Raw genomic sequence first — 19,179 nt, 5'->3', positions numbered from 1 at the left:
TTACCTGTCTTCTTCGACTTGTTCTTCAACCGGAGCAGGTGAGACGTTGCGGCCGCGCTGACGACCTCTACCAGCTGCTGGAAGGACTTCATTCTGTTCAGAAGTTGCTGGAGTCGTTGTGGTTGTTCCAGTCCTATCAATAGTACTGTATTTGCTCTTGCTCTTATTTTCTTTGCCTATTTGGTTATCAGATTCAGCCTTTTGTGGCCCATCATGTGAGTTGTGACCTCCTGGAGCTGATGTGGTTGAACTCTTTGCTTTCCCATCCTTTTCCTTCTTTCCACCTTCCTCTTCGTCGTAATAATAGTAAATGTATTCATATTCATAATCTTGGCCATTAGGACCCTTCTTAATTTGAATCCTTGAATTTTGTTGTTCAGATCCGGCTGTTTCAAGTTGAACATTAGATGATAAGAGGCCGGTGTTTATGTCATCGATCGAGTCAAAATTAATTGGAATGTAGTCGTAAGCTTTTGTAGTGTCTGTCCTTGTAGTAGTCAAAACAGGTTTTTGTGTAGTTGTGCCTGATGTACTACTTAGTTTTCCAGATTCAGACATTGCTTCCAAATCAACATCTAGGTTAGGATTTGTATCAGTATTTTTTCTGATATCTTTTATTTTGATACCCTCTATCTTTGATACAGGTAGATCTATTTCTACAGATTCAGGCGACTTTCCTCTCAAACCTTTTTTAAATAACGCCTTTTTATCTTCTTCAATCGCAACAATACCTTCGGAAGGATGTTTGGCTTTACCACTATTTAACTTTTTGGTAATTTTTTCGTTGCCATCTTCGGGTCTGAAGAAGCGATGTTGAGGATGCTTATCAGGGATCTTGTGTGACGTTTCAAAATTTCTAATCGGCGTCTGTTGACCTGAGCTCACTAGGACGTATTCTTGTCCGGCCTGCGGCTCCGTGATGATATCTACTTCGGCACGCGCCAGGTAGACGGTGCAGGCGAATATACATCTGTAACAAAGAAACCGAGATGTTGATCAGTATGTAGATATTGCGTTATGAAAGTTGGTTTCGTGGCTGCTCGGAGAGTCAGTGCTCCGTGAGTCAGCAAGACGCCAGCTGCTGCGCCTACGAGCCCGCGATCTCGACCCGAAGTAAGGAACTCTGACTCATCTATTGTGTAAATTTCGTCACTGCATTCTTAACTTACTTGGTGTAGGTATCAAGATTAGCATAAGCGTATGTAATATACTGAAAGCGCCGCGATTATAAATGCGGGTACTGAGATTCTGCATGTTTTGTAACCGTAATAGCATTTGCATAGACCTATCAATACGTTCGACACGGTTACAGCTCGGAGCAAAGAAGTCGTGTGAAATACCAGATGACTGCAAAACAAGTATGTTTATTGCAACAGTTGATATGACGTCGTGAGAAATGGCGACGAAAATCGGAGCGTGGGTGTATTACATTCTGATTCCACAAGTGCACTTCGATGAGGCAATGTTACATGACGATCACTTTCGCCTCTGGAACCACTCTCGCGCACCATCAACGCATGATTTTACGCAGACAAAGACGAAACGAGTTGCTATCTATCAACACATCGTAATATCCGCAGTGTAGCTAGCACTAATCTGGATTCCAATCTAACTCTATTGTGTTATATTGTTGAAGAATTTAAGTGCAATGAACTTCAAAACATTGTACTTTTCCTTAACAAACAAGTTAAGCTGTTTCTCTCAAAAAACCTAATAAATAACATTTCTATATATAGGAAGTTCAAAGCGAAACCGTGCCCTACATTCAGTAATGAATCTGAAATAGGAATAAATAACACAAAGTGAGGAAAAGAATAATTTGTCACGTCAACCGTTCAAGATCATAAACTAACAAGCTGTGATTGCTCTCGCCTGCGTCCTTGCGATATAAAAAGCGATGTTGATTTATAACGCAGTCACTTCGAGTGTAAATCAAATTGCAACTCGGAAGCGAGTGGCTTCCGTGCACAGAGCACTGAAGCTCATTGTGCAGTGGATGGAATTTGCAATTATGAAACTAAAGAAGTGGTTACAACAAAATATAAATTGGAATCAGTGAATTTTAAATTACATGCATGCACCAAAAATGGCTTATTTTTCAAATAAACGAAATCAACTTTCTAGCAAATAGTCACCTTAAAGGCAGCAGTAGGTAGGTATCTCACAACACAAACATCTGACTCTGAAATCACTAAACCATCCAGCTGAACGTGACCCTTCAGTCTTTACGAGTCCGCTGGTTCTCTTCATCCCGTAAGACAAAGACGTGATATACTTATATAAACATGTATGTATGTATGTACCAAACGAGAATGCGGAAACCCGAAGCTTTGTACGCTTGGCATAATTTTGCCATAACACCGCAGCCATATTTGGAATAATGCAAGTTAAATTTAAACACGATATTTTGTTGCAGGCAGGTGCGTTTTGAAACGAAAATACAATACTTTTTTCGATGTTTTTTTTTTCTTTTTGATTTAGCCAGCCCGCCAAAATATTTTTTCTTAATAACTACACCCTGAATGTTAGGCAGAGAATACTTTTTCCCTTTTAAATACAGACTGTGACAATATTTAGAAATGATTGGAATGAATAACGCGCTTAATAAATATAACATGTTTATTCCATCCTGTCTAAAAGCACATGGTTTTTAAACACCTATTTATACTCATTCCCGCAATAATATTGCTCAGAAAATAAAACAGACTGCAAGTTACCGGTTCAATTTCACTACTTGTAAGGTCATGCGACCAGCAAGGCTAGGTGAACGTGGTAATAACCAGTTAACTTAGCCACTTAATGTTAAGGGCCAAAAGGTGACAAGGGAGACCATGACAGGATGGTCTAAAAAGTAATTCGACCCGTGGATGTAAATAAGCCAAAGGACGCCAAGATCAAACACTGAAACGTAAATGGAATGTGTTTAATTTTTATTATTGATCCATAACTTCATAATTATCGCGGCTTTTGCCGAATATTACTCATTCTTATACCAGCAGTTTCACCGGCGGGGATTAAGCGAAACCTACACTCGCGAATTTAGCGCTACCTACAAATGAATAGAAGTTTTTCGCAAATGCCACGAAATCTTTTCTTTTAACTAGTATAGTGATTAGTTGCTAGCCCATCGCCTATAAGAATCCAAAGTTTATTAGCCATTCCCATAGTTGCCTTTTACGACATCCCTTTGAAGAACCACACGGCACACATAAAAAATAAATTGGATTAATTAACTTAGATTATAGAACTATGCGTGACACCTTGCGTGTTCCTTTGAACGCTATAAATTTACGCAATTTTTATTAAAAACGATTAATTTAATAGTTTGCATGTTATTAAATCACCGACCATGTGACCTTACCATGTGTGACACTGTGTATACTTTATTTCTTTCTGTGGATGACGAAAATCTATACTTATTATTTTCAAAGTGGATACTATCAGGCATGTGCCTGACTATATAAGAAACTTTGTAAATTCTTTTCAACACATACATTATAACGTCTTCATATCCTCTAGAATAGACAGACACACTAAACACATAACATATTGCCTAAAAAAATCTAAGAACTAGAAAACTGCGTGTAAAAGAAGAGTATTTTTTACTAAAAAAATAGAAAAATACTATTAAAAAAAATTATTTAAAAAAAAAATTATTTAAAATGATTTGGCAATTAAGCTTTTTTCTGGCATCATCGCTTGATTAAAAGTGGTGAGGTTAATGAGATCTCATCGTCATCAGACTCACGACTCGAACATCACAAATGATGGAGTGCAGTGCGTGCTTCGCAATAATTAAACAGTTCACATCGGCCGAGTGACATGGCGAGTCGACTCATTACAATCATCGTTTCAGCCGTAGTACGTCCACACACTAAACTTCCACCTCGCTCTGTTCGAGGCGACCTGCATTTAACGTTTCCCAGCTGAATTCATTACATCATCGGTCCATCTTGCTGGGAGCCATCATCCTACTCAAAGACTTGGCCCCATCAGCACTTCGAGAAATGTGACCTGCCTATTGCCACTTCAATTTGCTGACCCAATCAATTTACTTTCGTTCGTCAATGGATCTCCTCGTGCGTAGACTGATAAAGCGAAATAATTTACATTAAGCTCACTGCCGTGGTAAAAACTCGTCTACAGGACCAGCCATCAAAAAGCGTTACCTACTACATGCTTTTCGTAATTGAATGGTTATAATGACAGTTTTTCAAGATGTCCTCTTCAGATCGATAAAATCGTGCTGTTTTTTGGTTTGAAACAAACACTTGATAAAGACGACAATGCTAGAGGTGTCATAACCGGTATAGTTGGTATTCTCCTTCCTTTGTCTTTATTGCTTACTGACCTTTGTATTTGCACACGTATATTGGCACAACTTTACCCTATATATTGCATCATCAAATGCATGTGATGTCATAATAATAGGTGCCATGTTTTTTGCAATCTTTATTTTTATTCCATGAAAACACTCAGAAAAACATAATAAAATGCTATTTTGCTATTCATATAAAATGATCTTTAGCGATCTCACATTTTCGCTCATCAGTCTCTTTATAAACGCTGGTCAAGTGTTCTGAATTTAAAAGATTTCCTTTGTTGAGTGCCGTGTGGTTCCCGGCACCAATACAAAACAGAATTGGACCACTCCATCTCTTTCCCATGGATGTCGTAAAAGCTGACTAAGGGGTAGGCTTATAAACTTGGGATTCTTCTTTTAGGCGATGGGCTAGCAACCTGTCACTATTTGAATCTCAATCCTATCTTAAAGACAAATAGCTGAACGTGGCCTATCAGTCTTTACAAGACTGTAGGCTCTGTCTACCCCGCAAGGAATATAGACGTGATTGTATGTATGTATGTTCCTTTGTTCTTTTAATACTCGTCAAATATGAACTATTTCGGTATGAACTGATTGCATCTGGGTTCGACAACCCCGGTTTCCTCGTCGGCCACGTGTGCCGTGCTGAGGAAAACGCCCAGACATTTGTCTTGGATGTACAAAACGTGCTTGCGATTATCACTTTCCACAGAGCAAGCACCGCGGGTCGGGGGTCTATGCTTTGTGCCACTTTCGCCTAGTGCATCTATGAGAACGTTTGATTGAAATATATACAGCGTGTGTTTTTGTTTTCATGGACTTAGAACATAATCGTAACATGATATGCAATGATGCAAATTCGCCTCTTTAAAGGGCCCTGGGTTCGATAATAATGTGTCTTCCTCTTTCATCTTTGCGTGTTTCCTGTAGAACCCTCAAGCCTGCATTAAATACGACTTTCAACATTATTTTTTCACTCTGAATAGATTAAAATATATTTTTAGTACGTTAACATTCTTCTTTTAGGCGATGTGCTAGCAACCACTCAGATTTGAATTTCAATCACATAATTTAACCATGCAGATGACTGTTGCCTTAGTCTTTTCGTGGTTATGGACTCTGTCTTCTCTGTAAGGAATAAAAATGTAATCTAAATCACAAAAATGTACTTATCTACTATACATTTTTAATATATTATATCCTATTACGTGTGTTATACATCAAAATATTACTGAAAAATGCAACGGTTTGTTATTACTTCAGTTTTCGTGGTAACGGTAATCTAAGTAATGTAATCTAGGATTACACCGTCTTGCCCAACTGTTGCAAGGCTAATTATTCTTTAATTAAGTTACTTGTAGTTTTAATGGCCTCTTGACATAGAGTTACTGGATTATTAGAGTGCGTCTAGTGTGCGCAACCAAGCGTGAATTCAGATTGCTACTATAAATATTATGGTTCCAATTTCAAATTTATATCAATATTATTTATTTCAATTATTCACATATATTTTTTAATTAGATTTTTGTTTTATGATGAAAATATTGTATTTTATGGATGAGTTTTTCTTTTTTTAAATGACTAAAACAAATAAAATTTACGCATATATGTACCTGCCAGATTGAAATTTCAACCAACAATAAATAATCTATCCCGTAAGGGATCACGACGTGATATGTGAGTAAGCAAAAGCAATTTTTGATGCCAATAATAGAAAAATTATATCCAATATGTTTAATAAAAAAAAAAATTATAAGCGCACTCTATAATTTTTTTTTTTGTTATTTATAGGCTCTTTCCAACAGAGTCGCATTGTTATGTCAGCGTTGAACGACCATGAAAATGAGATCTCAGATAAAAGACAAAGTGATAACATTGAATAATGCCGTTGTAGCCGTTGGCGCTTTTACTCTCAACGCCTTTGTTGGGAAAGATAGAAAAACGATTTATGACGATTCTGTAAGAATTCGTCACTTTTTGTTTTGTTTGTTATTTAGGTATTACGAATTCGGACCATTTAGGTTTTGAAAGTGTAAAAAAATCTATATCTGGGATAAAGATGTAAGTAATTCTTTAAAATATTTTTATTAGTTAATTATTTTTTTTTGGGTTTTTTGGTTGTGTTTCTTCTTTAGTTGCCTTCTACATCTACAAGCAGCAATTGAGTGTTCTCAGGAACCACATACTCGCACTCTTAAATAATGATTATTCTGCAATTTCTGCAATGGTCACTTTTGCTAATAAGAGAACATCTCTCTAGATGGGTATCTAATGTTTAAATAAAATATACCTACGTGGATAAAACAATAAATTTGTGTTTCTGATGAAAATTCCCATTTTTGTTATAAACAATATTTAAACTACGTCCGGCAAATAAACGCGTTTTCTAATTATTTCGAGCAGCATTATTAATAGGCCAGGCGTCAGGAAACCGGAGAAATACAGGTTTGATTGGAAAACCTGCGCGTGCGCCGCGAGGCCGCCATTGGTTCAGTGATTGTCACTCGTGGGCATCGAGTTCTCATTATACGTAGAGTGCGCAATTATCGCTAATTCGCAAAAAGGCATGGGCACGGCATGGCATGACAAAAAGGAAAGGAATTTATTTTGGCGGTAAATTCAGATGCTTTGTGAATAAATATTAATTTAGTAAAGTGAGGGAAAAAAGTTAAATCTGTAAATAAATAATCTCTTGGCTTAAAACGATCATCTTTTTCATATGGTCATTCGGAAATAGTCGATTCATTATTAATGAGGTCAGGATACCAAATCTATTAACAATTTTTCCAATTAAATTAAATTAAAATAAGACCAAATTTTTTTTTATTTTCTAAGTTTAATAAATTACAGGCGAAGTCGCGGTTACTTAATCCGTTAGACCTACCAAAATGTCCAAGAAGCGAGATGTTGAAATAAATTAAAACTTTCCCGAAATAAAACCTTCTTTTCTGAAAGTCGGTTGTAACAAATATTTTTTGTCATTTCAACAACAAGTAAGTAAAGATCTGTTTCTTTTATTATAACATAATAACTAAACAAATGTTAAGTAAACTCATATTTACAGTATATTATCTATTTAAGATATACTTACTTACTATATTAAAACCATTTTTAAGAGAAACATCAGTAATTTTCACTATTTATTACAATGTAAAGTAACTTTCGTATTTTTCACACACTGTGGCGCCATCTATGTTGTGAAATATTCGTTTCATGATCATAAAACAAGGAAGAGGTGCGTTTTGCACTTGCAATTCCTGTTTTTGTACCTTTCCAGGCCGACTCCAGAGGGAGCTTATTGATATTAAAACGTGCTATGGTTTCTTTCATGTTTTACCTTATCTTTAGACTGGTACACTGGTTATAGACAACCAATTAATTTCAATATAAAATAAATTAATATTTATTTTGAGTTGAAACTTGTTGGTGCATAAAATATACATATATCGCGTATTTATCTCACACGGGGTAGATAGAGCCAATGCACATCAGAGGCTACATTTAGCTGTATTACTTGTTGATGTCTTTAGTAGTTGAAGTAGATTTTGATTTTGTTTATAGAAGAATCTCAAGTTTATTAAAGTCAATCTAAATATTTACGTTTTACCTAATGAGATTTATTAAAACTAACATGATAACATAGTTGCAAATCAATCTTGAGAAAATGGCAAACACAAGATATATCATTTTTATTTTTTAAGTTTACATTTTAAAAAAATTAAGTAGTTGAAAACGCAAGAAATCATGTTTGAACTAATTCTTTTAAAAAATATATTATTTTTAAAGTAATTATAACTCAAACATGAAAAACTCAGTAGATGTATTTGTTTTTTTTTTCCACTTTTATTTGTTCGTGCCGGCACCAATACAAAAAAAAATAGGACCACTCCATCTCTTTCCCATGGATGTCGTAAAAGGCGACTAAGGGATTGGCTTACAAACTTAAGGATTTTTTGTTAGGCGATGGGCTAGCAACCTGTCACTATTTGAATCTCAATTCTATCATTAAGCCAAATAGCTGAACGTGGCCATTGAGTCTTTTCAAGACTGTTGGCTCTGTCTACCCCGCAAGGGATATAGACGTGACCATATGTATGTATGTATTTTATTTGTAAATGCGCACTCCGGTTGAAATAAAAGAAGTTCCATGCTATTTCTGCTCGTGGGATATACTATACTGTGTTGTAGGTCAAGGATCGAACATTTTCCCACACACATACCGACTATACTTCTTTCTTTATATATACGCAGAGAGACGACCTATATGCGCATTGTATTGTTTGGTAAGTAGTTAATTTTATATACGTTCAAAAGCTTCATTTCTTAGCTATTTCATAACTTCTTGTGTCGTCTTGAGCTAATTAAAATTTGCGAGGACCAATATACCACGTCTTAAGTAGCATTATCATTCAGTGGTATGATCATATCTCTCGGCAAAAGCCGACTATCTGAGTATAAAATGACTGGCTATATCGCCTCCGCTGAACCCAGGTAAAAGAAATAGAAAATCTGGCTTGAAAACTGAAAAGTCAGTAAGCTGACCCCATGAACCGAAGCATGGTGGTTGAGGGTGCAACTGGGAACACGCAAAGATAAGAGAGAGAGTGAGATAGACATAGTGTTATCAGAGGTATAATACAGTTCCTTGATTGCATATGGTAAACCATGCAGAACATGACAGAAGATACGCCATAGTCAGAAGAGAGATGTGATGCAACGCAGGCTTTTTACGAGCTACAACCTCATCTGAACATGTTTTATTTGAAAGTTGAGTGTGGATTTAATCAAAGACTTTGGTGTCCGGCCATGGTTCATGAATGACTTTATCCAAATTAGTAAGATGTGTGATTAGTGACCGATGCTCTTACTGGGGGGGAAACCTGCATATGCTAATTCCATTCCATTCCAGATTCCAGAACCATAATCCAATATGTGTTAAGGTCAGAGGAATGCGTAGGTCAGATGCGAAACGTTTTGTGTAAAAACAACTTCTTCTTCTTCGTCGTTATCTTTTCCCACTTTCTACGTGGGGTCGGCACAGTATGGTAGTTTTTTTCAATTACTTCTGTCAATTGCCATCTCACTGGTCACTCCCTTTCTCCTCATACTATCCTTTACGCCGTCCATCCATCTGTTTTTCGGTCTTCCCCTATTTCTTGAACCTTTCACTTCCATATTCCATTGTGTAAAAACAACTAACTTACCCAATCCAAGTCTTAGACGCACCTTTCAGAAAGGTGAGGACGCTGCCGGGACTTACGCCACGGAAATGATGATAGTTATAAAAATGACCAGTCAAAAAGTCAAATGGTCACTTATCTATAACTATAATGTATCAGTTAAACAAACAGTGACACAGTGAGAACCGGATTCGATAATTTCTCCATCCGGATGCCGTGGTTACGTAACCGTTCACAACTGCCTCTCGAACATGCTCAACATTCTGTACTTTGGCACTAACATGCTAAAAGTCATTTATACTTTGACTAGAGTACGCACGCGGTACCACTCGCGTGTACCGAAAAATATCGGGAGAATAATTCGGTACCTATATCCCCTTAAAGCACATGATTAAGGAAAAATTGAGAAATTAAAAGAAATAAACGGATTTGGCATAGGGACAGAATGGTTACTGGTTAAGAATAATTTCTCGGCATCCAGTGAAGAATCCCTTAGCTTAAAAAAATCTTCTCATATAAATTAAAAATACTCGTTCAAATGAAAATAAAATATACACCTGTTATGAGCATTTTTTATTATTACTTTAGTCGACTTCTACGACGTCTACCGGAAGAGATGTAATAAACAAATTCCTTATATCTGCCGGATATCACGCTGTCAATGATTTTGTAACTTATATTTAGAAAGTTAAATAATATTAATTTTTTTTATTCAAAACCGTTCAAGGTAACAAAATACAAAATTTTGTTGAGAAACCGCCAACTAGAATTTGTTTTAAAATGGCGCAAGAGCATTTGCGTACATTACGATAACAATTACGCATACAATTTAGGTAGATTCGAATGACTGTAATCGAAAACTATAACCTGTGTTGCAGACTAAATATATTTTAAACAAGAGGCCGCCCGCGACTTCGTCCGCATGGAAACCCTATCAATCCCGCGGGAACTCCGGGATAAAAAGTTGCCTATGTTATTCTGGATCTTCAGCTACCTACATACCAAATTTCATCGTAATCGGTTCAATTGTTTTTTCGTGAAAGAGTAACAAACATCCATACTGACATACTCACAAACATTCGCATTTAAAATATTAGTAGGATTACCTGACATATTTCCGAAGTACGGCCCTTACAAAAAAACAGTCTAAGTTACCTCATTGTGATATAAGTAAATTTAGAAAGATAACACCACATTTTATGGTTTTGTAATCAAATGACAAAACTTAAAACTACTTCCCTAAGTCGCTACCATTATATTCAAATCCTGCGAACACTTAATATATCTTCTTACTTTAAGCGTTATTAATCAATTATTAATTAAATTATTAATAAGATCCTCACCTCTGTGGAGAGTAAGTGAGTTCTTGACCATCACCCTGGATAAAGTAAGTCAGGTTTTTCAACAAAACGTCTACCATTTGACCTCCACCACCATTTAGAGGGGAACCTTACCCGTATTGGATATAACTATGCAATACATAGAAAACTGAAAAGGTAAAAATTTGGAAGGTCAGTGTATTTAATGAACTGCTATTTGAATTTCTTGAGGTAAATAAAAATTTAAATAAGTATATAAAAAACGCATTCGGATTCCACTCGTCGTCATTTCACTATTAATTCCAAGAAAACCAGATATTGAAGTCAGACTTTACCAATAAGGAGTTCGGGAAATCCCAATCGATTTAAAATAATGGCCGACCTTCGTTTTAAAAAGTTACAACAAGGTCCAATACTTACCGTAATACTGTGACTAAATACATGTGACTAACTAAAATTAAATATAGGAATTGTTCACTAATATTTTAATGATTATTATTTTTATTTTATTTTTTAATGATTCTATGAGAGGTAGTCTCTGCCTACCCCTCTTTCGTATTTTAATGATCCATAAATTGTCTTTGACTTAATAGACTTTCCTAACCTCTTCGGGGAAGAGGCTGTATCTATCTGTATTATGAAAAGTCATGGTAAAGCCTATATAAAAAAGTTGAAAATATCATTTATAGCTGACGATAATCTGACCTAAAGGGACGATGCGTACGTAACTATTCACAAGTTCTTACATACATACATATGGTCACGTCTATATCCCTTGCGGGGTAGACAGAGCCAGCAGTCTTCAGTTGTCAACCGAATGGCCACATTCAGCTATTTGGCTTAATGGTTGAATTGAGATTCAAATAGTGACAGGTTGCTAGCCCATATACCAGTGACTCTTTTCTGATTTATGTACAATAGTTTGAGCGCTAATCGATGCAAAAGGAAATCATCGTGAGGAAACCTGCACATTCAGGCAACTGAATGTGTAACCATGATTCAATATTGAGTTAAGTTCCCCTGTAAATTTCGCGGAGGTCAAATAGGAGTCGCTTCGTGAAAAACTGACTCACCTGACCTCCACCTGACCACCTGACTCATTCGTCGTAAAGGCGCATCCCGGACTCGTCTCCAGAAAGGTAAGGATGTAACCGGGTCTAACGCCACGAGGAAGAACAATTAAAAATCCATGCAAATCAACAACCTCCTTATTCGCAGTCGGTAGTAAATACCTGGCGACGTTAGTGTGACCTGACACAGCCAAGGTCTGATCTGTACAGTCCAAGGTCACCAGTGAACGTGCCGGCAAACATGTTCGCGTAATCAATTAACTATTTAGTTCATACCTTCTATAGGCTTCCATTTTGGTCATATAGCGAAAAAGCATTAGGTATACCTATGCGCAAATCGTAAAATCGATACAAAGGAAAGACTTTAAAGCTTGTGATTTTTGTCTTCATTATCTGAATTTTCGATGATCTAAATCGAAATTCCATCATTGTGACATGCAGCTGAACGTTGGTTTCTGACATCTGTGATCCGATTGTACGGCGAGGAAACTTGCACATTCGGGTAACTAAATGTGTTATCATAATTCCACATAGATAAGGTTCTTCTACGCAATTATTAGTAGATGGGAGTTCATAAACCTCACCCAAACCATGATGATGACAACGATCGCGGGGTCCTCTCCATACATACATACATACATAAAATCACGTCTATTTCCCTTGCGGGGAAGACAGAGCCAACCGTCTTGAAAAGACTGATAGGCCACGTTCAGCTGTTTGTCTTAATGATAGAATTGAGATTAGCCTATCCCTTAGTCGCCTTGAGCCAAACAGCTAAACGTTCTCTCCAGAGAGATAAAAACAAAAGCGACAAAAGTACTAGCTACAAAAGTGTAATCGTGCGCATTTCGGTCAAACAAATAGATCTATACGATCATAAAGTCACGTCACCTAGCTCACGAGATGACGCTGCAGGAACGAACGTGAACGAAATCGAAAGGGATTTGTGTACAGTTAAAGGTGAACGCAGACTCGGCCGCGTCGCATGCGCAGTCGACGTAGTAAGTCTACCCTTTATTCACAAACTTTAACAAGGAATATGAACTGTTATTAGCAAACGTTGAGAAGGTTTGTTTTGTTTCCCTCTTGTTCTATCTTTTAGGTAGATGGCAGGGTAAAGGAGAGAAATATTTCTTGAATTCATGTCCTTGATCACTTTGTTCACAGACTGCGGCGCATGCGCAAATTTTCATACAACTCCATTTTATCTTATAAATGTTTATGTGAAAGAAGAATCTGATTAACTCACGGACTCACTGAGTAACATATGCAAAATTATTAAATTTTGTACACAAGTAGAATATAATCTAGAATAACATGTTGGGTACTTTTTATCCCAGAATTAACATGGGAGCGAAGTCTCGGGACGCAGTTAGTATTAATATGAAATAATTCGAATGCAGTCCTTGCGGCGCGCCCGAATCTGTGTTCACCTCAATTCAGCTTACTTTCGTTTCTGAGTCGTAAAGTGAGATAATTCTTACTTACATATTACAATATATACAACTGTATAACAACAGCTGTTTTCCGGGCCGGCACCCTAAACTGTCTCACGGCCTGCTTTTTTGTAGGTTTATTACTTATTTATTTACATTTCGCATAATAATTAGTGCGAAACATTACGGCAGCTTTTTTTGGTTTATTAAATTTAAATTGTACAAAAAATATTCGCGTTTTTACACGTCTACGTGTTACGAAGGCATATAAATGTTTATTGTTTGTTCTAAATATTCAAAATTATTTGGAATAATAGATAAATGGAGATGTAAAAAAGTGACCAAGACTCAGAGTAGGAGAAATATATCTAAAATATCAATGTCGTGTGGATAATTGCAAAAGTTCATGGAGGTTCTAAAATCCTTTATAACAGACTTCAATATAGTAAAGCTAACAAAGATTTCTTTGTTAATAAGTACTATTATGTTACCATACATAACATAGACGAACTGTCTGTCCAAATGTCCATTGATGCTAAGTTAATGAGAATCATCGACAAGAGAAACCGCTAGTTAGCTATGTCCAGTCGACAACACATCATCGTAACACATCATTAAACGCATTGTTAGGAAAAAAACGCACCTACTCGTAACAATCGACTTGTGTAACTTTTTAAGGTTTTCTTCAAAACAAATTTATTTTCACCTTGAGCGCTTCAATATACATATTTTGTCGCTTTGTCCAAGACGTGGTTGTTTATTGCACTGCTGAAATACGGGATCCTTTTTGTGTGAAACTAATAACAAAAAGACTTTAGATTAACTTTCACTGTAATTTGAACTTAATGCAATACATTTCATTTATTACATTGAATTATAAACTATGATCTTAAATGAGTGAACTGATTATTTTAATGCCTATCATAAATTATGCAATCAAAAAACAATTCTAATTTTTCTTTTCTTTTTTTTTACATCTATTTTAGCGTCTATTACCAGCCATTACTATTATTAAGCCAATGAGGTTGTATTACTCTTTTCAAATTATGATCCCTGAATTGAACAGAACAGTGGTAAAAAACATTAGGGGTATGTACTAAATAATGATGTAGTAAGTGAGTTCAACAAATAATTAAATTGGCATTTCTTCTACCTGATATTAGCAACCCATACCTGCCTCTCCGGAAAGGAGGCCTAGGTACGCCTTTGACAATGATTCTATTTAACCTGATTGGCTTTTTAACCTGATTGGTTTTTACAAAAAGCGTAAACTCCTTACATCAAGTTGCCTCAATGTGCAGGTTTCCTCGCGACGCTTCACCGCACCGAAGAACCGTTGCTCAGACGGTGTGGGGAAAACATCGTGAGGAATTCTGCACATTTTTCTTATAAGTAAGTACTTACTTTAATTTAATTATTTCATTGATATCCGTTATTAAAGTAGAAATACTAATGTACTGAGGTTCGGTTATTATAATTAGACGTCACCACATCAGTCATCAGCATTTATGAATTATGTAGCTTTTATTGTTTCTGATAGATTAATGGCTGCCAATGTCCAAACGGTACCAGGGTTCGATAACCCAGGGTCCTAAATATTACGTCCACGTACCAATTAACACGAAGGTCGTGATTGAAATGCCAAGTGAGCGATATAGGAATTTAATCGTCTTATCGTACTCATATCGTACAGTCAATGGCATGACTGTGATATAAACTTTCATAGGCTAGGTTGGCAAGTGCTTGAGGTGGTTCGTGAACGTAGAATATCACTATAAAAGCATCAATCAATCAACATGTAAAACCATAGCGTTACAGATTGACTAACAGGCAACGCAAAGCCAAAACTACTAAGGGTTTCAAACTCGTATGTGTCTCCAAATCTGAAAGTCATCCGGTTGTCTATGGGTCAGTTAAGAATCAAAAAATCGAAATCTACATTTCATTCAGAAAATAGGTCATCGCAGGTACATTGAAATGTCATTTTAAATTTCAATAAATTATATTTATAACGTCTTGAAAGGACACGTAGTCGTATAACGCACGGGTTATTTATTATTGATATTTCGCAGAATGCAATGCAGAATGCGCCTGTAATTTTCATAAAAATATTACGAGTATAATAAAAACGAAAGTCATCAATATATCAATATGATAATTTTATGCATCTTTTAAGAGATTTATAGCCAAATTAAAAAAAATACCGGTATCCCTTTACCTAGTTTTGTTATATCTTTATAATGATATATATTTGAAAGGATATTTGAGAAGGCTTGCCGGGTGTCCTTGAAAGCCTAAAAAATAACATGGACGTAACTAACCGATTATCGAATCCAGGATCTTGTGAAGTAAGACAAGCACTTCATTATTGAACCACAGAAGAAGAAGGTAAAATTTTAAGACAGTTATCCCTTCACCTGTCTCAAAGTCGCTTTACATAAATGCTTGTAATAAATACGATTATAAATTTTTAAGGCAAGGTACATCAGTTCACATGGGAAAAAATGAAAAGAAATAAAAACCACTTATAAATGCAGTAGTTATAGTAATACAGGAAACATTCCTGTCTCGTGGTCTCGAGACATGCAGAAGTCTGGCGGCAAGGGCAACTGGTGATAGTAATTCAATAAATATTTGCAATAACTCACTACCCACTAGTCGACGCATGCTACTTCACTTGCATTTTTCTTATAAAATAACTGTTTCCTTTATCCTCCTTGAATTAGTCCGTAGTAGGAGTAAGATCGTGTTCTCTCTAGACCACAATTCTATTAGCACAACGTTCATTATTTATTTTATACCTTGATTAGATTAGGAACATCCTGGCGAAAGGTCAGGTCAAGATTACGCTAAATGCAAAAGTTTCCACGAAGAGAGTTTGAAATGTGGATGAGGCTAAATAAATATAATAAGTATGCGTGAAGCTAGCAAGTGAGATGAGTGTAGTCTCAGCCTGTCGCTCCGGGGAAAGGGTGATTATTTGTATGTACCAATGAATGAAGAAAAAATTTGTTCAGTCCTAATTGTACAACGGGTAAATTAATGCTTACCGTTCTTCAGAAAGGGCAAACGGATAAGGAAGAAGGTGTAAATTTGGAATCCAGATAATTAACACTCACGGTAGGCGTAGCCCAGGACATTCTCCAGTGAAAAGAGGGTATGCAACTTAGACTGATACCAGAAGTTACAATGACATATTATGAAAGCTCTAAGAGGAAGAATTTTCGAAAATTTACAACGGGACATAGTGTCGCGCAAAAGCTAGTTGAAAATACAATTTAGTATCGATATCAAATTAATCGATCGAGCTTAAGAATGCGTGTAGGCATCCGGCGCATGCGCAGCATGACAAAAAGGTTTGACGCCACCGTGGATGACTCAAAAATATTGGACGCGGTTGTCTGTGCATACATAATGTTTCATTGTATTGTGATCTTACTTAGCCATGTAGGTACCTCAAGTAAAAAAGGTTTTATTGAATCAGCAAATTTTCTACGGATATAGTAAAATCGAGATGAATTGTACCTTGATTTAATCAGGGACGTCCTACCGAAAGGTCAGGTCAAGCGCCGAAACCGACGGTATTGCATGAAGTTATAATTGTGGATGAAGCGAAAAATGTAATCAAAAATCATCATTTCTTTCCAGAATCATTTACATCTATATATATGTATGGTAAAACTCATAAAACTTCAGCTTAAGTGTTAATAAATTCCCGATAACTTAGGCTTCGTTCTTCCTCCTAGCGCTGGTCACGGTAACGATCTCTTCTCTCTGGAGACGAGTCCGGGATGCAGCTTTCACCAATTGGATAAGTCATTTTACACGAAGCGACTCCCGTCTGATCTTTTCAACCTTTTCATCCTTACCTATACTTGAATCGTGGAAATCAAGTTAAATTATATACATATATAATATTTTTCCATTTTTATTTTTTAGTCTAAAATATCTTATAATAAAAATACTCAAAGTATTATTAATTTTATTAGTGGATTAAAAAGAACATACGGATATTATACGAGCGACTACAATTGCCTTGGAAAATAGGAAATAGTTCAGGCAAGAAATCTGACCGACCTTACAATGTAGATCGGAAATTTGCGAAATTTACCTCTTTACGAACTTATTTACAAACAGATCCGATAATTTTATTTATGTTTGAGTATGCCAAAAAAATAATACAAATCTCCATCATCTAGTTCACCTTGGGAACACACAAATTTTTCAACAAAAGTAGGTGCAAAAAAAATACAATAAACAAAATGTCTTTATATTTAAAAGCAGCAGACTTGTCTAAACAGTAAAACATTAACAATTCACTTTAAGCTATTAAATTATTGAAACTATTTCAACCGAATATGAAAGAAACGACGGCAAGGAAAGGGCGAGACGAACGCATCTTGACCAAATCGGGGACGTCCTGCAGACAGGTCAGGTCAACTCATACCTTATACAGACAAGCTTGCATGAAGATGAATGGGTAGGAAGTTAAAAAAAATGTGGTAAATGGAAAGAGCTAATCTCTGCCTGCCTAGCCTTAAAAAAAATATGTTATTTAATAAACATTCATCAGGTCAGTCAAAACAATGTACGCATTCACGGGAGCAAAGGCGTAGTTGGTAATTAGTGTTGAACTTCATGAATCAACTGTCTGGCACTTACTAAGACTTGTTCCTGTTCGAGAAACATGTTTCATGGAATTGTAAAAGTTGTTTTTCCGCTCAGGGAAGCCTCGTCGCCATTTTGACGGGAATCTGACAAGCGATACCGTAGTTATTTTATTTAAAACTCATAAAAATGCAAACTTCTGTCCAATATCCTATTAGTCCTTGCACGGCTAAGCCGCTTTACCGATTAGTTTAATGATTGTTTGAAGTGAATATTTGATTATCCTAGCCTAGGTCAAACATTGGTATTTTTCTGGAAATTCTAAATCTCAAAAATAATCGGATATTCTGGCAAAGCTACTTTTGAATACATTTGTAATGTAAGATGTTGTAGAATCGTTCTCAACCAACGTTCATTGTTTGAGAGGTATGGTTTAGTTTGGTAGGTATTATATATAGTTCGATGTAAAAGCTTAAATTTAAGAAAAAGTTCAGACTAACTTTTTAGTACCATTAATTTTTCTCTAAACGGATAATCGAACCCGGAACTAGAGGTAAGCAGCCACAATGTCATGCAACTAAGGCAAATTCTATGATAGGTAACAAAACATCTATGTTTTATTCATGGATTATCTCACTACATTCTTGTAAAGGTCAGCAGGAAAGTGAAATTAGTCGACTAAAGATTATTACAAAACATTCACATAAATATCCGATCATTGTGGCTTAGGGTTCTGATGCAACGAGCCAAAGTGTGCCGTGTGGTTCCAGACATATTTACATATGTATACTTGTGACTTTTTCACGCAAAATCTTCTGGCTTTTGGTGGAGTTTGGTACAGGATTAGAATGTAATCTGGAACAACGTTATGAGTACTTTTATCCCGGAATTCCCAAGGGAGTAAAATCCCGGGGCGCTTAACTTTAATTGGGGGTGACAGATTCTATGAAAATCGCTCGATCGCATCACGGCAAGACCACGGGACACAATTTTTTCTGATTTTAAACTTTGGCGTTGCATTATGCTATTTATGAATAATACAATTGACGGCCTCTGTGGCGCAGCGGCAGTGCGCTTGTCTGTGTCACCGGAGGTCCCGGGTTCGAATCCCGGCCAGGGCATGATGAGAAACGAACTTTCTCTGATTGGCCTGGGTCTTGGACGTTTATCTATATACATATTTATTATAAAAATAGTATCGTTGAGTTAGTATCTCGTAACACAAGTCTCGAACTTACTTCG

The 19,179-nt window shown here is 36.3% G+C and overlaps 1 protein-coding gene across 1 annotated transcript in view; it reads right to left on the bottom strand.

The window, feature by feature from the left end:
- LOC106130626 (mucin-2) overlaps nt 1–19,179 on the bottom strand; it is a 42,087-nt gene that overhangs the window by 6,873 nt on the left and 16,035 nt on the right. The window contains exon 2 of the mRNA XM_013329520.2: nt 5–970. Within this exon, the coding sequence (XP_013184974.2) occupies nt 5–970 (966 nt within the window). The remainder of the gene's footprint in view (nt 1–4; nt 971–19,179) is intronic.

The sequence above is a fragment of the Amyelois transitella genome, chromosome Z, assembly GCF_032362555.1.
Source record: "Amyelois transitella isolate CPQ chromosome Z, ilAmyTran1.1, whole genome shotgun sequence".
Taxonomy (NCBI): Eukaryota; Metazoa; Arthropoda; class Insecta; order Lepidoptera; family Pyralidae; genus Amyelois; species Amyelois transitella.
This window is presented reverse-complemented; position numbering and strand designations above follow the sequence as displayed.